This window comes from Diabrotica virgifera, chromosome 5 (genome assembly GCF_917563875.1).
Source record: "Diabrotica virgifera virgifera chromosome 5, PGI_DIABVI_V3a".
NCBI classification, from domain to species: domain Eukaryota; kingdom Metazoa; phylum Arthropoda; class Insecta; order Coleoptera; family Chrysomelidae; genus Diabrotica; species Diabrotica virgifera.
In genome coordinates, this window is record NC_065447.1 from 188009367 (window position 1) to 188032161 (window position 22795).

General features: G+C 31.5%; 1 protein-coding gene across 1 annotated transcript in view; it reads right to left on the reverse strand.

Moving 5' to 3' along the window:
* Positions 1 to 6248: 6248 nt before the first annotated feature.
* LOC114325192 (alpha-tocopherol transfer protein-like) overlaps positions 6249 to 22795 on the reverse strand; it is a 41467-nt gene continuing 24920 nt past the window's right edge. The window contains exons 4-6 of the mRNA XM_050652132.1: positions 18742 to 18852; positions 12350 to 12452; positions 6249 to 6397 (exon numbers count right to left, since the gene is read on the reverse strand). Coding sequence (XP_050508089.1) covers positions 6249 to 6397; positions 12350 to 12452; positions 18742 to 18852 — 363 coding nt within the window. The remainder of the gene's footprint in view (positions 6398 to 12349; positions 12453 to 18741; positions 18853 to 22795) is intronic.

Sequence of the window (22795 nt, forward strand, 5' to 3'; positions counted from 1 at the left end):
AAAATTTATGTATGATTTACATTTTTAGGTATATTTTGAACCGTATTAAAAAAGAAGCCATATCTCGATAAAAGTTGCCTTTTCGAAAAAATACAAAGAGACAAAAAAGTTTTAAAAACATTTTGTTTAACTAATGGTATCGCAGTAATAGTTTAATTGGAGCATACACAAACATTTGGGGGGTTTAAAGGAACAAAACCCCCATAAAATTTTGATGTGAACATATTAAAAAAGAAGCCGCAACTCGATAAAAACTGCCTTAACAAAAAAATACTAAGAGCCAAAAAAGTTTTTAAAATATTGACTTTAACTAATGGTACCACAATAATAATTTAATTGGAACGTACAGAAAAGTTTGGGGGGTTTAAGGGAACAAAACCCCCATAAAATTTTTATGGGGAGCACAAATTTCACTATAATTTTTATTTAAGATGCTCCTGCTATAATAATCCCACATATCCATTTTAAATAAAAAATCTCTAATAGTTTTCGATATATTCGAAAAAATCGATTTTAATTTTGTAACTTCAAAGGGCTATAACTTTTTTTATGTGCATATTTGGACTAAGGTAAGTTAGGTTCATTCGAACTATTTTTGGTCCCAGAATATGTGATTTAATTTATGACCTGTATTTTTGTTACACCCTGTAATATATACGCATACAAAATTTATTTCGACTTAGAGATCACGGTCGCTAAGGCTACGGCTCCACGGGCGAGAAATTGACGCTAGCAGTAGCAGTAAAATGAACTTAAGGTTCCGCGGAACGGAATGGGAGTAGCCGAACTGAAAGTCCTGTAGTCGGTACAGTTCGGCTATTCCTATTCCGTTCCGCGGAACCTTAAGTTCATTTTACTGCTACTGCTAGCGTCAATTTCTCGCCCGTGGAGCCGTAGCCTAAATCAATTCTTTTTCCCCATCCAAAAATAGACCTATATTATATACGTGTTGCGTGTCTTCTATACAGTGAGCACCTAAATGTTGGAATAAATTTATTTTCTCGAGAATGGACGATTTTGGAAAAAATCCCGAAACAGGTCAATTTTTATTTTTAAATTACGACTTTATGGCGTTAATATCATACTAGTGACGTCACCCATCTGGGCGTGATGCATCGATGATTTTTTTTAAATAGGAATAGGGGTTGTGTGATAGCTCATTTGAAAGGTAGTTTAATTCTCTATTCGGTGAAATAACCATTAACATAATTATTTATACAGGGTGTACAAAAATTGTTTTTTGGATTAAATTTACTGACATAAAAAGAAGAATGCAAGCAATTTATTTAATTCAAAATACATGTTACTGCTCTCAGAAACTGCTTTAATACTGAATTTAAGCAAAAAACAATATTTATTTGTCAAATTATTTCCTGTTTTCTGATAGGAGTAAAATGTATTTTGAGTTAAATAAATTACACACATTCTTCATTTTATGTCAATAAATTTAATTCAAAATAAATTGTTTTGGACACTCTGTATAAATAATTGTGTTAATGTTTATATTACTGAATAGAGAATTGAATTACCTTTCAGATGAACTATCACACGAATATTTATTGCTTTTTGCTTAAATTAAATGTTCAAACTATCAAGCCTCTTTTAATATTGAATTTAAACAAAAAATGATTTTTATTTGTCAAATAAACATTTTTTCCTCCTTTTTGATAGTAGTAAAATGTATTTTGAATTAAATAAATTACACACGTTCTTCTTATGTCAATAATATTAATTAAAATATTTTTTGGACACCCTGTATAAATAATTATGTTAATTTTTATATTACTGTATAGAGAATTTAATTACCTTTCAACTGATCTATCACACGATCCCTATTCTCATTTAAAAAAATCATCGATGACGTCATCACGTTCAGATGGGTGACGTCACTAGTATCATATAAATGCAAAAAGTCGTATTTTAAAAATAAAAATTGACATGTTTTGGGATTTATTTCCAAATTGCCCATTCACGAAAAAAAATATTATTCTAACCTTTATGTGCTCACTGTATATAAATACACATATAAACATACAAAATTTATTTAGACTAAACGGTGATGGTCGCAAAATCAATTCCTTATCCCCATCCAAAAATAGGTGCTATACCTATATTATATAGGCGTTGCTTGCCATATATAGCACGCGGAGACGGACCGAAGACACCAAACTCAGCCAAGCAAACTAAGGTCTCGGAAAAGCTTTCTGAAAACATCAAGATCTATGGCAAGCGTCAGCTACCGCAACACATTTTACTCCCTCAGAGGAAATGGCTGCTAGACACAATTTACCGTATCCGACTTGGAAAGCACTAAACAGACTAAGAATTAAGAATCGGCGTTTCACGTTGTGCTAGTGACCTGAAAAATAGGGATACCAGGAGGACGATACCTGCGACTGTGGCGCGGTTCAGACCAGCCGGCATCTACTATCATGCACAGAGATGAGAGACCTGTACGGCAGAAGACTTACTTTTAGAAAATGACAGGGTCATCCATGTGGCCAACCACATAATTCGTTGGTGTTCGAGACAGAGACAGTAAGTGCCATATATATTATTTTTATATCTATACGCATAATATATACGTACAAAATTTATTTCTCCGAAGCTATGACGGTCGCGAAGTCAATTCTTTTTTCCATCCAAAAATAGGTGCTATACCTGTATTATATACGCATATGCATTGCGTACCTTCTATACTATTTATATATTTACACATACACAAAATATATATTAAATTAATCCTATTTCCCCAAGCTAAAATAGGGTTTACATTTATTTTAAATTTAAATACTTCTACACAATTTATATACAGTGCGTCCATAAAGTAACGCATACATGCAATATTTCGTAAACTGGCGACTTTAAGGAAAAATCCCGAAACAGGTTGATTTTTATTTTTAATTTACGATTTTTTGGCATATAAATCATATTAGTGACGTCATCCATCTGGGCTTGATGACGTAATCGATTATTTTTTTAAATGGGAATAGGGGTCATGAAACAGCTTATTTGAATAGGCATTAAATTCTCTATCCACTAATATAAACATAAACATAATTATTTATACAGGGTGTTCAAAAAAAATTTTAATAAAATTAATGACAAAAAAAATAATTATTATGATATTAATTATAAAAAAATGAATTGCCACCCACCTGCCTCTTGAAAATTTGAAAGTTTAAGCCAAATTTTTTTTCTGTTTTCTGACGACAGTAAAACGTATTTTGAATGAAATAAATTACATACATTCATCTTTTTGTCTCAATGAATTTAATAACAAATTTTTTTTAAATACTCTTTATAAATAATTATGTTAATATTTATATTAGTGAATAGAGAATTGAACACCTTTTCAAATGAGCTATCATATGTACCCTATTCTCAATTAAAAAAATCATCGATTACGACATCAAGCTCAGAAAATCGCTAATTAAAAATAAAAGTCGACCTGTTTCGGTATTTTTCCATAAAATCTCCGGTTTACGAAATAATGAATTTATGCGTTACTTTATGGACGCACTATATACATACATATAATATTTATTTCGCCGAAGCTATGACGGTCGCAACGACGACGGTCGCGATGACGGTCGCGAATTCAATGCTTTTTCCCCATCCAAAAAGTGCACAGCGTCCCTAAAGAAGTTTTCACTTCAAAAACTAACAGTAGGTATATATAACATTTTTTTTTATCAGAATCTTTATTTTTTAGTGTTATTTATAAGCTCCAAAAAATTAGATGGTTTAGAATGCGTTTCTTTAAAAAAAATCATATTAAAATTTTAATTTATTTTTTGAAATGATCTAAAAATTTGCATTTTTTTTAAGAATAAATCAAAACTATAAAATATACGCGAAAAATGGTTAAGTATAAAAATGTAGTTTTTTTCTTGTCAAACATTATAATTTTCTTATTTTTGTTGTAGCTCGAAAAATAACAATATATCCAACTGAAGTTTTACCCTTTATTATTAATATTTACTATTTATTAAAAAAAGCTTTTTAAAATATGTTTTCTACAACCGTGTTAAAAATGCAATTTTTAGCACTCCATACGTGCGTTAAAAATGCTACTTTAAGGCACTAGTACTTAAAAAAAAATTTTAAGGCACTGCAGTTCGTATTGACCGTATATGCAATTTTGATGTAATGTCAAAAAAATATAAAATTGGAATGTCAGTCAAGTTTAAGTAAAAGTTTTTGTAGATATTGTCCTGTAATTACGTTTGTAGAAAAAATATTGTATTATATGCGTGTTAAAAAGTACATTTTTAAGGCACTCATGTGAATTGCAAAACTCGCTTTCGCTCATTCTGCAAACTTTCACATGCGTGCCTTAAACGTGTACTTTTAACACTTATATCATAAATAACTATTAATTTAGCTAATCTTGTATCTTTTGAAATTACTTTTAAAATATTCGTTTAATGGATACTGAAGCTCAAAAAATAATACAGTTATCCTAAAAATACCAATTGCATTCAGGTATTGGAAAAAAAAATTTAAAACACGTAAAAAATTACATTTTGAGAAATCAACTTCAAAGGAGTTGAGAAAAAGATCATTGTCGATCAGACGAGCATGTGAAGAAGTCGATTCTAACTGTGTAGTGTCCGGTGCTATGTCATTAAACACCGGGCATATCTTGCATTTGGGTGTAATAATGAAGACTTAGCTATTACAGTGTTCGATGGTCGATGGTCAATGTCTTGTATTTCGGTGTGGAAAACTTATCCAGTTCCTTCGGCAAGCAGTTAGGAGTTAACTAAATGTCTCAAGCAGTTATTATTAATAATTAAAGTAGTGAAGTGAAGTAAGAATAGAGTACAAAAACAAGTTGCTGTAAGCCATTTTTTTTTTGTTTAAAGTCACCACACCAAGTAATGAATTGCTGAACTTTTAAAACTATGTATATTCATAAAAGAAGAGTGAAAAAATGTGCTATTTAACAAATAGGGAATATTTTTTTGATATCTTCCATTTTTTTTTTAAATTTGATGGATAATTTTCCTAATGGATAGGCAGGCAGTACTTTTGCATTGCGTGCTGTACTTCTGGAAGCAGTTTGTTCTGTTATGCAGTTTTTCTTATATAAAGTAGGCCAGCAATCTTTAAAATTATTCAGATCTTCTGTTTTTACTTCTTTTACCGGAAATTTTCATATGGTAGTGCTAGTTATAATCATTTCGGTTATTTGATGGACCGTAAAAATTCGACCGAATTTTCTTATTTTTCTCTTTACAGTTGCAAAATCATTCAATTTCTCACAAGTTGAATAAGCTGGAATAGGTACCTATTGTGTGAGCCACGATTTTTAACTCGTTTAGCATTTTTTATTGTTGTTAAAATATGTATGCGGCACCAGGAAGTTTATTATCTATTTTGTATTATATAGAACTTAGCATATTTAACACGTAATTCATGGAAAAAGCACGGCTTAACAAAGCAGCCCATAGTGAGCATGGACAAAAGCCAGTAGGAATAGTGATGGGAAAAACCAACTGGTTATAACCTAATACCGGTTTTTCTCCTCTACAATAATCGCTTTTTCCGGTTTTTTTTTGTCCCGGTTATAACCGGTTTTTTCTTTTTAAACTAAGAACCGGTGAAAACCGAATAAGTGAAAAAAATACTGAATTCAGAGAAAAGATGAAAAGAGGAAAAGCTGAAATTTTTCACTCTCCCGTACCTAAATGAGAAATTTAAAGCTGACTGAAACCGATTTCACAACAATGATTACTGATTTCTATACTGATATGGACTGATATCGATTCCAATCGAGTATCGCAAACAAAAGTGCAATATAAATGTAACCTATTAGGTATTGACTATGACTAAAAAAACCGAACATCGGTTTTTGGAGGAACCGGTTTTTTTTACCGGTTATTTAACTGCCAGGTTAAACCGTAGGTAATAATACCGGTGTAACCGAAAACCGGTATTTGTCAACAACCGCCATCCCTAAATAGGAATCTCTTTTTAACCAAGGTATTTAGATAATTTAATCCATTTAGTTCCAGCTCTTAACATTCGAATACGTATTTCTTCTCATACTAGTTTTGGCGCTATAATATTTGTCCATCTCGTTTATTTTATTAAAAAATAAATTACTCAAAAGGTAAAAGTTGCAAAGGGATAGGAATAAAAAATTTGGGAGCAGTTTATCAAAAACCTAATAAATTATATTTATTTGCTTAAAACGAATAAAACTATCTGCGTAAACTCAAATTTTTGTAATATATAACTCAGTCGATATTCATCTGTCTAAATGTGCCGTGAACTCCAAAGTTTTCTTGGCAATCTATGGCAGTGGGGCGAAGGGATTCATTAACTCTTAAAGTATCCAATTTATCAAAACGGTCTCCATATTCTATCAATTTCAGTTTTAACATTTCTAAAAGAGAAAAAGTTCATATAAAAAACTGGTTTTTCGGATTCTTTAGATTATAACGTTTTTTTTTATCTAAAAATCACAATGAAAAAAGATGTTCTCCGTTTTTAACATCATTAACGCAATTTGAGGTTAGAACTTAATTTAAAATATAAAAACGTATAGAATATTAATATAGTTCAGAGAAATAGGGAAAAAAAATATCGTGTTGGTGACACATCCCCCTCCAGGCTGAAACCAAATTTTTCGAGTAATATGGTCATCTATAATAATAACCTATATGTTTCCTGCAGCCGATTTTGATGGTATACATAGTTATAAACAAATGAAGGTCAAAAAACGGTAAATTTTCGCTTTTTTCGTCTCTTACTAAAAAATTGGGCATTTTAAACAAATTTGAGAGTAATAAACTCATAAACCGTATAAAAATCTTCAATATGGCGTTCGCTGAATATGTCTATCCTTGGTTACTTAGAAAATTGCCAAATAAATCATAAATTTTGAGTTTTTATAAATATTCATAACTTATGTAAAAATTAACTTAAAACCTTCTTATTACATGGAATGCTGAGACTTATGGTGCTTAAATTACACCCTAAACTCCAAAGCATTTGGTCAAATAGTTTAAAAGTTATTTAATTTGTTTATCCAAAATTAATTTTTTTTGCAACACTGTAAGTCAGAAAATGATGAAGTTACAGTAATATTTTTTGGATAGTTTATGAAAGAAGAAAATTTACAGTATTAATTTAATTAAAAAAAAAATGACAAAAAATAATTATAGATATTGCAAAATAATTTTGCAAAAACATGTGAATTAAAAAAATGGGGGGGGGGGCTAACTTTGTCCCTAAATGTCCTAGAACAGTTGTTTTTCTTTCTAAATGTGTATAAAAATTCAGTCTTTCTAAATATGAAAAAATAATTTTTCTACGGGTAACGGTTAAAAAGTTATTCTAATTGTTTATAAGTAAGCAAAAAATGGACATGTTTTTGCAAAATAATTTTACACTGTTTAAAATTATTTTTTGTCATTTATTTTTAATTAAGGTAATAGTATAAATGTTCTTCTTTCATAAACTCTCCGAAGTACCTATTATTTTAACCTCATAATTTTCTGACTTATAGTGTTGCAAAAAAAAATAAATTTGGGAAAAATAAATTAAATAACTTTTAAACTATTTGACCAATTGCTTTGAAAATTAAAATATAATTTAAGCACTAGAAGTCCCAGCATTCGGTGTAATAAGAAGGTTCTAAGTTAATTTTTACCTAAGTTACGAATATTTATAAAAACTCAATATTTATGATTTATTTTGCAATTTTCTAAGCAACCAATAAGGTTGGACATATTCAGCGAATGCCATATTGAAGTTTTTTATACGATTTATGAGTTTCTTACTCTCAAATTTGTTTAAAGTGCTTAACTTTCTGGTAATAGACGAAAAAAGCGATAATTTACCGTTTTTCGATCTTCATTTGTTTATAACTATGTATATCATCAAAATCGGCTGCAGGAAACATATAGGTTAATAATATAGATGTCCATACTACTCAAAAAATTTGGTTTCGGCCTGGAGGGGGATGTGTCACGAGAAAAACCTTATTTCTCTGGACTAATAATGTACTTATAGGATGACAAAAGTTAATTGTAGATAGTGAAGTATGAAATGGAGTACGTCAGGAGAACACCATATAACCGAAACTGTTCACTACGCTTTTGGAATATAAATTTAAAAGGGCAAAACTGACTGACAGGGGCATAAACATAAACGTTTAGCCGTTTGAGGTTTGCAGATGATGTTGTGCTAATATATTAAAGGGTAGATGAGCCCAAAAACTTTTAAATCAGCTCTATCTTTCTTCGCTTCGGATTGAAAATAAATGTAGCTAAAACCCAGATGATGACAAATTTTCATCAGTAGTAAGCGAAGAGATATGCGTAGGAACAAGATCCATAGACCAGGTAGTGGCTTAAGGGTCGTTTAAACACAGCGATAAATCAAACAACTTATCAAGGTCAATCGAGTTGTTGCAACTTATCATTGTGTGTAAACGGTGCATCCCACAACTTATCAAAGTTGGAGTTGGGTTGAAGGTGGTATCGCATTGAATCGCAGCGTCTAAACAGCGTTTCAACTTGTCATCACAACTAGTTGCTGTGACTTATCGTTGTGTTTAAACGACGCTTTATAAATACATATGTCATCCGATTTGCATAGGAAAAGATAACCAAACCGTTGAGCTTCTCCGTCGTATAAGACTAACCTGGGCAGCCTTCGGCAAACTGAACTCATATTTTCAAATCGTCTGACATACCTATGTGTCTTTAAAGAAAATCCTTTATTCAGTTTCTTTTGCCAGTGTTGACCTACAGAGTGGAAGCTTTGACCATGAGAAGCAGAACAGTACAAAAGATCCGTTTGTCTCAAAGGGCGATGGAGCGTGCTATGTTGGGCGTTTCACCACGAGAGAAGATCCCAAACCGCCCACTACGACAAATATCAGGAGTGACTGATGCAGTAGAGAGAATAGCAACACTGAACTGGAACTGGGTAGGTAACATGGGCCAAATGACAGATAACAGATGGACAAAGCGGACACTGGAATGGAGACCAAGAGATGAGGTCTACCGAAGCAGAGGTCGTCCACCATCACGTTGGACTGATGATCTAAAACGTTGTCGTAAGAATTGGATGCATGAGGCAGAAGATCGAAACAGATGGAAAATTATAGGGAGATCCATGTCTAGCAGTAAACAAGGGAAAATTGAATGATGGATAAAGTATAGAGATGGAACGGTGAAGCAATAATAAGTCAAAAAATTAATAAAATATAAAGGACAGGACGATAATATTACAAAGCCGACACGGCGAAGGAAAAGAAATGAAGGGGAAAAAGGTGATACACAAGAGAAAACAATAAAATCAAATGAAGTAATACAGATGGTAATATGGAATATAAGAGAAAAATCTACAATGAAGGAAAATTGAAACAAATGATACTTGAATCTTTAAAATATAACTTTCAGATCGTATCATTACACGAAACAAAGCAATTATGGAAACAAAGTCAGGAAATAGATCACTAACCTATTCTTTAATAGCGGAGTAAATACTAGAATGCTAGTTACAGTTAATACATAATAAAATTGGAGCGTCAATTGTCGAATTCTCGATAGTTCTAGCAAAAAAGTTTAAAATGAGTTTATATGTAAGTATACTACAATATAACGGAAACATAATATACGATAATACATGTGTATACACATTACTATCTTCTTCTTGCAGTACCGTCTCCTATCGGAGGTTGGCTACCATCACAGCAATCTTAACTTTTTTGGCTGCAGCTCTGAACCACCGTATTGAACTGCACCCATACCACTCCCTTAAATTTCGCAACCAGGAAATCCTCCTACGTCCCACATTTTTCTTTCCAGAGATTTTCCTTGGATTATAAGTCTTAGCAGAGAGTACTTTCTCATCTCATTATGTGGCCTAGATATTCCAGGTTTTTCGTTTGTATGGTTTTTATGACTTCGCATTCCTTCCCCCATCTTCAGCAAAACATCTTGATTTGTTACTCTTTCTGTCCATGGTATTTTCCACATTCTCCTGTAGCACCACACCTCGAATGCCTCAATGTTTTTGATGTTTATCTTTTTCAGTGTTCAAGCTTCCATGCCGTACAGCAGAACGGAGAAAACATAGCACCTTAACATTCTTGTTGTTAAGTTTATATTTATGTCCCGGCTGCATAGGAACTTTTTCATTTTGACAAACGATTGTCTCGCTATCTCTATTCGCCTCTTGATTTCTCTTGTCTGGTCATTAGTATCAGTAAACCAAACCCCTAAATATTTGTAGGATGTAACTCTTTCAACTGGCTGATTATTTATGGTTAAATTCATATTGGTGTATAGCTTCTTTGTTACAATCATGAATTTAGTCTTTTTGATGTTCAGTTCTAGACCATACTTATTGGTATGAGTGTTTATGTTTTCCATCAAATACTGTAAATTTGCTAGTAGCCCAATAAATGACCGTTTTGGAGTGTAATTTTCAGGGGCAACTCCGAATTGCATGAAAATTTAGATTTAGGTTCCACTTACACTCCACTTCAAAGTTGAATTTGTGCCGTTGGTTGCTTTTACTTGGGGGGGGGGGGGTGACAGTCACCCCTTCTCGGGGGGTGAAAAACGCGTGTTAAAAACAAGCCCGGAAATGGATAAATTGACAGATTATAAGCAACTTTCGTTCTATAAAGTTTTTTACGTAAGTTAATACTTTTTGAATTATTCGCGATGGAAAATATTGATATTTCGACAAAAAAACTACGTTTTCAGACAGTTTTTCGCCAATAACTCAAAAAGTAAATATTTTAGGGAAAAAATATTCTTAGTAAAAGTGTACCTTATAAGAAAACAAAAAAAAAACGGTGTATCAGTAAAGTCTATAAATTGAGAAACAGCAAAGTTGTAGCTCATGAAAAATACGTTCTTATTCGTCTAATTCCAAATCGAATAATTCAACGCGAAATCACCGAAAAATTAAGCACTTTTCGGGAAAAGCTTATTTATATTTTTAAAGTATCTAAAAAAGCTTTTTATATTTGTTTTTTACAAAAATGTTTATCATCAAAAATAAACGAGTTACGCTGGAAAAATTTGGCGCCTTTTTTTGGTAAAAAAAAAATCGTGAAAACCTCCTTCTATTTAGCACCCTAAATAAAATTGATCGTTACCGCTTTACCATTTATTTTAACTGTATGTGTATTGTTTATATGATCTGTAAATTTGATTAGTTTAAAGTGCTTATTTTTGAAAAAAATTGGTTTTATAGTAAAAAAAATTTTTCTAAAAATTTTTGAAAAATTTCCTTTTTTTAAAGTAACTTAAAAAGTATTAGCGATAAGAAAAATCTTAAAGAATAAAAATGTAGGTTTTGCTATTGTAAATATGATGCTTCATTTTGTTTTTTTTCGTGAGACAAAAATTATTTAAGATATGGCTGTTGAAAATTTGCATAAACTCGTGGATAGTGGCCTGTTCAAGCTTTTTCGACTATAACCCTTTCAAAAATAAGCACTTTAAAGCGGCGAGACTGACAGATCATATAAAAGATAGATAATTAAGTAAATTGTTTGTAAAGCGATAGCGATTAATTTCATTTGGAGAGACCACGGGGAGATTTTCATGATTTTTTACCAAAAAAAAAGAGGGCCAACTTTATTTTGACCGTAACTCGCTTATTTTTAATGCTAGAGACTTTTGTGAACAATTAAAATAAAGCTTTTTATAAACACTTTAAAAAAGTTTAAATTGATTTTGTGCTTAATATTTAAAGTGCTTAATTTTTCGGTGATTTCACCTTGAAATATTCGATTTAGAGTTACACGAATAAGAACGTACTTTTAATGAGCTACAACTTTGTTTTAACTCGATTGATAGACTTTACTGATACACCGTTTTTTTCAGTTTTTTATATGCTACGCTTTTGCTAAGGATATTTTTTTCGGTCAGATATTTACTTTTTGAGTTATTTGCGAATAACCGTCTGAAAACGTAGTTTTTTTGTCGAAAAATAAACGTTTTCAATCGCAAATATCTCAAAAAGTATTGACTAACGTAAAAAACTCTATAGAACAAAAAATGCTTAAAATCAGTTAATTTATCCATTTCCGGTCTTATCTTGAACCTATGGTTTTTTACCCCCGAGAAGGGGTGACTGTCACCCCTCCAAGTAAAAGCAACCAACGGCACAATTTCAACTTTGAAGTGGAGGGTAAGTAGAACCTAAATCCAAATTTTCATGCAATTCGGAGTTGCCCCTGAAAATTACATGGTCTCGCCGTATTTCCCGTTCATTTACTGGGCTATAGGATATCTGTTTCTATTAGCGTGTCATCAGCGTATCGTATATTGTTAACTTACTACTTAACATTGACTATACATACTTTCTAATTCATCCATTGATTTCTCTTCACCACCATAATCCTTTGGCAAAACTTCTAAAGGAACATAGTTTAAAAAACTTTCAAATGAGGAATGGAGTTTAAGCTAAAACATAAAAAAGTATTAAAGTCTCAACTTAAAAAAATACCAGAGAAAGTTTTACTAAAATAAAATTTAAAAAAATATTAAAATATTATTAAAATAAAACGTTTTTTAAGACCAATTTTCTGGCAATACCTTGGCGGTTTTTATAATTTGCAAACCATACGAATGCTAGAGGAGGTAGAGATGGCTAGGGGAGATCTATGAATTGCATTTAACTTTCAGCCTGTTGAGCGTGGCAAAAATTCCGTGGAATAGGCGTAAGTTTTGTAGGTCCGTAGTTAAAAAACACTAGTTTCACAGTTCATTTGTTTAATAAAAAATTAAGCATTCACTTTTGGAGTAGAACTTTTTAATATACTGTTTGTTATACATTTCTTAGTGAAATTATAAAAAGTTCTAACCTTGTTTTATTTTTTCCATAAGTAAAACTTTCATTAACTTCCCTATTATACAGGGTCCCGAAAAGATTGGTCATAAATTATACCACACATTCTGCGGTCAAAAATAGTTCGATTGAACCTAACTTACCTTAGTACAAATGTACTCACAAAAAAAGTTACAGCCCTTTGAAGTTACAAAATGAAAATCGATTTTTTTCAGTATGTCGAAAACTATTAGAGATTTTTTATTGAAAATTGACATGTATCATTTTTATGGCAGTAACATCTTAAAACAAAATTATAGTGAAGTTTTTCCACCCCATAATAATTTTATGGGGGTTTTGTTCCCATAAACCCCCCAAACTTTTGTATGCGTTTCAATAAATTCATTATTGTGGTACCATTAGTTAAACACAACGTTTTTAAAACTTTTTTGACTCTTAGTATTTTTTGAATAAGCCAGTTTTTATCGAGATACGACTTCTTTTTTAATATATTTACATAAAAATTTTATGGGTGTTTTGTTCCTTTAAACTCTCCAAATGTTTGTGTACGTTCCAATTACACTACTATTGTGGTACCATTAGTTAAACACAGTGTTTTTGAAACTATTTTGCCTCTTAATATTTTTTTGACAAATCAGCTTTTATCGAGATATGGCTTCTTTTTCAAAATATACCTAAAAATGTAAATTATAAATACATTTTCAGATTATTAACAGGTCTCTATAATCGTACTTAACCATACACAAATATGTGGTGGATTCGACAAATATTCAAAATAGGTCTATAAACACTGGCTTATCAAAAAAGTACTGAGGCAAAAAAGTTTTAAAAACATTTTGTTTAACTAATGGTGTCACAATATTAATTTAATTGGAACGTACACAAAAGTTTGGGGGGGTTTAAAGGAACAAAACCCCCTTAAAATTTTTATGGGGTGCACAAATTTCACTTTAATTTTTGTTTAAGATTTTGCTGCCATAAGAATGCCACATGTCCATTTTCAATGAAAAATCTCGAAGGGTTTTCGATATATGAAAAAAAATCGATTTTCATTTTGTAACTTCAAAGGGTTGTAACTTTTTTTGTGTGCACTATTGTATATAGGTAAGTGAGGTTTAATCAACATATTTTTGACCCCAGGATCTGTGGTATAATTTATGACCATTCTTTTCGGGACACCCTGTATTGTTTAGTATTTTTTCCATCACATGGGCCCTAAAATAGGGAATTAAAGGCCTAATAAACCCCTCTCCGAATCAGTTGCTGAGTTTTCATGCTTTTTCTCTGCACCGGATATATCGACCATTTAAAGCAATTATTTTCCATAAAACGCACTACCAACGTTATTTGAACTGTCCAATTATTGGTTCACCACGTCTGCTATTATTTTTCTCTTTGGTAACTGGTTCTTGTATATTTTCTTCCAATTTTAAAGTACTTTGTTCACTATCTATCTCATCTTTAACATTTTCGGTTGTCATCTTCAGAATCAGCATCTAGTTTGGCACACCACTGCATTACAATCTCCTCCTACATTTTATTACCATGCTAATTTATTTTTTATTACACTGGCCATTTCTATACAAAAAGTAATACTGAAAAAATATAACATTTTTGTTCCAACACAAAAAAATTTTGCAAAAAAACACCACACTTCTTTGGTGTATCGAATGGCACTTCGTCACCTTCTATTTCTTGTATTTCCTTCTCCTATCGGAGGTGGCTATCATCACAGCTGTCTGTATCTTATTGGCGGCTGCTCCGAAAAGATCTACTTAGCTGCAACTATACCACTCTCTTAAAGTTTCTCAGCCAGGAAATTCTTCTTCTACATATGGATCTTTTCCCCTTAATTTTGCCCTGCTACTAGGTCATCAATTGAGGGTTAATATATTCATAAACAGTGGTTGTGTAAATTTATGTAAAATTAAGTGGAAACAAGTATATTCTACGAAAAATGATTGTGCTTTAAATTTTTGAAAAGTATTCCTAAGTATCGTATAACTTATAACTCTCTCTACGGTCGTCTTCCTGTTGAAATTATGATATCCATTGATATACGGATGTCCTGCGCTGCAAAAATTTTGTAAAGTCTTGATTGCGTTTTCAACAAAATAAGTAGGAACATACTATTAATTCCATGACCAGCCATATTATCATCATACCAGATCGTTACTCGTTGACTGTGAAGTGGTTTCACTATAATACACCAATGTGTTTTAATCTGTATTTGTATTTGTAATCTATATTGTACGACGTATTTCTGACTCTTGTATATGTAGGCCATGGTAATAAGGCAAAATTATACCCTGTTCGTGTGACACTTCAACGGCCAGGGTACTGAAGCGTTTTTTCGACAGGTAATATCTATAAGAATAAATTGTGACTGTTTCCTGCGTAGGATCTGGCGACCATTTTTATTTATAAACAATTTAGTGTCAAAAACGGCCTTTTCCCTTTTTTTCAAATCAATAGAAAACGCTGAAACTTGTAGTTTTTTTAGTACACCCATCTTCGAAAGAGTGAAAAAAGCTTTAAAATGGCGCATTACAAAGTTTGATATACTCATTTATTGTTAATACAATTGCGACAAAACGTTCGAAATTACAAAAATAATAATTTTGCAGTAACTATTGTAAAAATTAGTGTACAACTTTAAAATTTTTGTCAAATGAGGGTCCTTTAGTGCTTAATACGTGACAAAAATTCCAAAGCGCTTCATTCAGTTGTTTAAATTTTATTCAAATTGTTTATCCCGCAGAGCTTTTTTGGCAATAACATGTCAGAAAAAATGATGTTACAACCATTCTACAGATGTCAAATGAAAGAGCACGAGCTAGATTTTCAAATTAAGAAGGGGATAAAAAATGCATTTATTAGTAATAAATAATTATGCAAAAGTATAGTAAATTTTTCCTTATAAAATTTTTGAATAATTTTTTCAAAAAAAAAATCTTTTTTTTGCCCTGTTTTAGGTGCACAACTACCAAAAAATATTAGGTATATAATAATTGATAAAAACTGTAATAAATATATATAATTTATTATGTAAAAAATAAAAAGTTTCTACGGAAAAATTTTGATACTTTTGAATAATTATCTATTACTAATAAATGTATTTTTTATCCACTTTTTTTAAACCAATTGGAAAATTTAGCTCATGCTCTTTCATTTGACACCTGTAGAATAGTTCTAAAATCATTTTTTTTACTCATGTTATTGCAAAAAAGCTCTCTGAGGTAAACAATTTAAATATTTAAATATTTGAATGAATCGCTTTGAAATTATTGTCACATATTAATCACCAAAGAACCCTCATTTGAAAAAAATTTCAAAGCTGTACACTCATTGTTACAATAGTTATGCGAAATTAATTTTATTGCAATTTTGACATTTTTTTCGTAATTATATTAACAATAAATAAGTATATCAAATTTGTAATACGTCATTTTAAAGCTTTTCCATAAGTTTTTCTGTTTTCCATTGATTTGAAAAAAAAAAAGGAAAAAAGGCCGTTTTTTGACACTAAATTGTTTATAAATAAAAATTGTCGCCAGATCGTACGTAAGAAATGGTTACAATTTGTTATTAAGGGTATTACCTGTCGAAAAAACGCTTCATTACCTTGGCTATTGTAGTGTCATAGAAAAAAACCTTATTACCCTTGACTAATGGGCTCCTAATCATACTTGTTATTTAAGGGGTAAGGTAAGCATTTCACCCTTGTTTGATGTTGTTTCCTAAAAATACCTTGCAAGTGTCGACTGAGAGAATTTAGAATTAAAGGGCTAAAACTGTTTGAAAACTAGTTTTAGATACAATAAATACCTAGATAATAATATAATACTTAATTATAATATACAGTCATCATTCTCTTTGCCTTATCCGCATGCGGGGTCGGCTTCTCCAATTGCATTTCTCCACACAATTCTATCTTGGATCATATCAATATCAATCCCCTTTACCAACATGTCCTGCCTTATCGTCTCCCCCAGGTGGTCTTCCTATCCTACTCCTTCCAGGAATCTGCACTTCAGCTATTGTTCGTATTGGGTGATTAACGTCTCGACGTTGAACATGACCAAACCATCTTAACCTAAGCTCTCTCATTTTGGCATCAATTGGTGCCACACCTAGACTTCCCCTAATATACTCATTTCTAATTTTATCCTTCTCTGTCACTTCACTCATCCATCTAAGCATTCTCATTTCCGCCACATGCACTCGTTGTTCCTCTTTCTTTTTCACTACCCAACATTCAGTTCCGTACATCATAGCCGGTCTTATGGCTGTTTTATAGAATTTTCCCTTCAGCTTCATTGGAATTTTTCTGTCACACAACACACCACTCGCTTCTTTCCACTTCATCCATCCAGCCCTAATTCTACTACATGCATCTCCATCTATTTCTCCATTACTCTGTAATACCGATCCCAGGTACCTAAAACTATTGCTTTTTACAATCAGTTCACCATCCAAAGTACCATTTTATTTCTAGTAACTCCATCTTTAAATGAACATTCCAAATACTCTGTTTTTCCAGCGCCTGCCTCCACTGTTTCAGTTTTTGTTCTAAGTTTTTTCACTATTTCCTACTAACACGACATCACCAGCATACATTAAGCATCATGGAATGTTACCCTGTAGTTTCGCTGTTATCTGGTCCAAAACTAATGAGAATAAATACGGACTAAGCACAGAGAGCCTTGGTGCAATCCTGCTTTCATATGAAATTTATCAGTCTCTCCCACACCTGTCCTATCACGAGTCGTTACTCCCTCATACATATCCCCTGTTTGTAAACAGGTACCAGTATACTGCTTCTCCATTCGTCTGGCAGTTGTCCAACTTATATAATTCTATTAAATAGACCTCGTAGCCACCTTGTTCCTGTCTCTCCCAATGCTTTCCATACTTCCCCAGGAATATCATTTGGTCCTACCGCTTACCTAAATACCTAAATATATACAGTATGCGGCAAAATAAACAGTAGGTACTGAAATGAATATTGAAATGTTGAATGGCTTGCATAATATGTGAGTCCATTTTAAATGAAGTAAAAAAAGACAGACGTACTCACAATTATTTAATTATCACTTCGACGACCAGTTTCAATCTCTACAATATACATCTTCAGGTCAGCGTTACAAGTGATTAAATGCTACAATTAAAGATGCTCTGACTTTCTTTAATTGTAGCATTTAATTCCTTGTAACGCTGACCTGAGGATGATCTGTATATTGTAGAGTAGAGATCGAAACCGGTCGTCGAGGTGATAATTAAATGATTGTGAGTACGTCTGTCTTTGTTTACTTCATCGAATATTGAACTGTTTATGATTATTTGTATATCGAATATACATGATATAGCCTTGCAAACATTATTTACGACGACGCATGTTGCCGATAAAACAGATGTTAAAGATGCCTTCTGGCAAGTGGCGGATCTATGGGGAGGGAAAATGAGGAAATTTACACCCCTAACAAGGTCCAAATTAAAGAAAAAAAGTTGTCCGAACATAAAAATATATTAGCTGACATGAAACCGAAACCACCGAAAGACAAATTCAGCCCAATAAACACGCTAGTAAGGAGAATTAAGGGAACTTAATGCCTATAATTTATTATTTATGTCATTTATGTAATGTTAGTTTATATTTTTTATGTCTTTTGGTTAGTTTTTTATTGGAAGTTCCCCCCGCCAAGGCAAATTTCCCCTCCCAAGGCAAATCTCTAGATCCGCCAGTGCCCATACAATTTTTTCTTCAAAACTCAGAACCATTCTGAAGCACCTAACATTATCGTGATTTTCAACTATAACGACGTTCGGAAACCATTCGGAAACGAATTTCAGTTATGTTTATTTTGCCGCATACCGTATTACTTAAAGGAATGTTTTGCTTACCCTATCATAAAGTTTTGGTTTAATAAACAACTTAGCTATCGCCAATAGTTTGTCAAAAACGGAGGGATAGTTTAAAATATGAACTTCCTTTATTCTAGTACTGTACATGTTCTGAAACAAAACATTTAATTGCAAACTGTTATGTTATTACGTTATTAGTGTGTTAGTGTGGCAGATTCGTGCAAATATTATAAGAATTATTATACATTTAATGGTAGAAGCATATAATTTGGATCACACATACTACACATGTAAAGGTTCAAATTAAGATACGAGGCCGTCTCAGACTTTGCCCTTTACAAAAATGGCGGGCATTCAAAATGGCGTCGATACATATGTGACTAATAGCACGATAACTTTTAAACGAAAAGTCCGACTTCAACCACATTTGGTATATGGGTTCTTTTTTTGATGTTTAAGATTGAGTTTCTGAACCGGAAGAATCGGTTAACCAGAAGTTGTGTTTTTCCTGATTTTTGATGTAAAAATATGTTGTTTTTCCTTAATTCTTTCGCCCTGTATATATTATTTTTTCAAAAAGCTGATACCGGCATTGAAAAGAGCGAAAAATATCGTTTAGGAAATATTTTGAACTTTTTAGTTATGTTAATTACCATGTAATAAATGCATAACTTATCTTCACATGTACCTATGTGCGGCAGATTCGTGCAAATATTATAATTATTAAGTATGTATTTAATGGTAGAAGCATATAATTTGGACCACATAATATACTACACATACAAAGATTCAAATTTAGATATGACGCCATCTCAGATTTTGTCTTTTACAAAAATGGCGGGCATTCAAAATGAATCTGCCGCCCATATAGGTACATGCCATTGCGAACATACGTTTTATTACATGCATTTATTAAATGCTAAATCTTAAACCTAACTAAAAAGTTCAAAATATTCCCTAAAAAATATTTTTACGCCCTTTTCAATGGCGGTATTAACTTTTTGAAAAATTAATACATACAGGGTGAAAGAATTAAAAAAAAAACAACATATTTTTATATAAAAACCAAGAAAAACACAACTTCTGGTAAACCGATTCTTCCGGTTTAAGATCTCTATCTTATACATCAAAAAGAGAACCTATTTACCAAATTTGGTTAAAATCTGACGTCTTGTTCAAAAGTTATGGTGATATAAGTCACATATGTATAGTCACCATTTTGAATGCTCGCCATTTTTGTAAAAGTCAAAATCTGAGATGGCCTCCTAGCTAAATTTGAACGTTTATATAAAATATGTGTAGTATATGTGGTTCAAATTATATACTTCTATCATTAAATGCACAATTGTTTCACATATCGACTGCACTATGTTAATAATTTCATGAGATGTAATATAAAAAAAATGTATTATTTTAAATGAAATGATAACATTTCGTATAAGTTTGTAATTTTTGTTTCTTTTGTTGCGCTCCATAGAACATTTTTATTAATACTATAAGCAAATTTTATGTATTGTAACAATAATTATTTTTCAACTTTGTTTCTAGAATTTTAGACTTTCCTGTTAAGTATATTCTAGTGAAGAGACTCGTTTACGAAGATCTTTTTAAGTATAAATGCAAGCCCTTAATTAGATGATGTTATGCAACAACCACCGCCGTAAGGTTTCAAGAAGAAGAGCAGAATATTTTGAGAAAAGATTATAATTGGTTGGTACAAGGTATAAAAGCATAACGTAGGGATTAAAACAAATTACTTCCAGTTTCTGAGTAACTTCATTAAAAAAAACTTTTATCGTAGGTTTTCATAGATATATTAACAAAAATTATGGTTAAAAATATTGTGTTTATAAGGGATTAAGCCACAATTGATTATATTCGCAGTGTGCAAGTACTTGGAGTGGATACGAGAAACGATCGTGCGCGAATAGCGGAGAAATTTTGCAACTTTCTTACATAATTCATATTGTCAATTGAAATTGTCAAATTGACGTATATTTCATACCTACTGTCATTGAAGAAGAAAAATTATATTATTATGTTGCTCACAATATTAATATGGTATGCAATTATTATATAAAAGTATATTTAATTAATATTATTTTACTTGCAGTACTGCATTTTAATAACTAATTTTATTTATTACATACAATTGTTTACCTTTTAATAACATAACCTAAATCTTACTTTTTCTTCTCATAATTTTTTTTGGCTGCGGCCTTGACAATTATCCAGCAACCAGGACCAATATGATTGGCCAATATAATTAAAAGTGCGAAAAAAGTTGCCTAGCTATGAAACCAGGTGTCGCTTTTCCGAACTTACACGGTCCCAATACCCCAGGCTGTTGGTGAAAAAACGTGATATAATTCAGGAATTTTTGAAACTTATCAGGTGTTCTAATGGACGATGGTAGGAATAACTTTTACTAAAATGTAAACAAAAATTTTGTGCGGTTTTTTATTTATGACGTTTTTCATTTGTTAAATTTGCAATTTTTAAAGATTTTAAATTTTGCAGCCTAGGATATTCATTTTAGAGAAAAACTTTTAAATAGAAAATTGTACTAAATTAAAAAACCTACAGTTTGAGCTATGGCAAGTTTAATTTTGTTAATATGTTATTGCAAAAGAGCTTGCGGAAGGTCCAAAATGGCCGTTTTTTGCAATTGAATTATTTATTGTAAAAATAATTTTAAATATATTTTTAGGGCTTTAAAATGAAGATCTTTCAATTCTAAACAAAAAAAATTGTAGAGCACGATTGGTAAACTTGTTGCTTAGATATTATAAATTGTTTATCCCAAGGGGTCAAATGTCGCAGGCTATAACTTTGTGAAAAACAACGTAGAGCGTTAATCCTAGATCCACTCTCTTTCTAAGGACTTATATTTTCATATTCTGATGTAAGTAAATGCGTAAGTAAAACATTTTTCAACATCTTATTTCGTGTTTGAAAATAAGGGGGCAAATTTCGTTATAAACATTTAGAACTGAAGCAGCCCCTATACATCCTATGAGTTTTTAACTTGCAAGTTATTGTTGCTGAAGACAAAGTAAAGATTAAAAACAAAATAAAAATTTTCTACGACGAACTGAAGCCGCGATAATTGCTTTTGTTTTCTCAAATCGTAGCGACTTTATTTATAACAATTAAGAAATTATTTCAGTCATTGACTAAAGAAAAACTTTATTACCTTAAAATAAAAACTATTTTAAAAGAAAATTACATTAATTTATTAGAAATGATTTTTAAAGTGTAGTGGAGATTCATTTTTCTTTACGAATGTGATTTATTGTGTCGGTTGCCCTTAGCAACGGTTAGCAACTTATAGTACATTAAATCACGGTTGTTGCTCCAAATTTTAAAGCACCGCTTGGATTGACATGAAATTTGGCAGACACATAGATAACATTGTCAAAGAATAAAAATGATATTGGGCCTCTGTGTGCTTTTGCCCTGGGGGTGCGTTTCACCCCTTACAAGGGTGAAAAAATATTCGTTCAAAATTAGTTCGTAAATGGATAAAACGTCTAATTCTAAGCACCTTTTGTTCTATAGCATTTTTCACTAAGTTAATACTTTTCGAGTTATTTGCGGGTAAAAATATCTTCATTTTTCAAAAAAAAATCACGTTTCAGGCGGTTTTTGGCAAATAACTCAAAAAGTAAGTATTTTCTTGGGAAAAATATTCTTAACAAAAATATAGCACGTTAATAACTGAAAACAATGTTGTATGCATGAACTCTCTATGCCCAGTAGAAACAAAATTCTAGCTAATGAAATATATGTTCATATTCGTAAAATTTCAAAGTGAATTATTTCAACGTCAAATAACCAAAAAATCATGCACTTTTTGGAGAAAAATCATTATAACTTTTTTAAAGTGTTTAAAAAAAGATGTGTATCTATTTTTGAGAAAAGTTTGTAGAATCAAAAGTAAACAAGTTACACTTAAAATAAAGTTGGTCTCTTTTTTTTTGTCAAAAAACTTGGGAAAGTCCCCCCCTAATTAGCATCAAAAATGAAATTAATCCTTTTTACTTTATAAGTTGTTTTACTCGTATGTGTTTTGTTTATGTTTGTAAGTTTC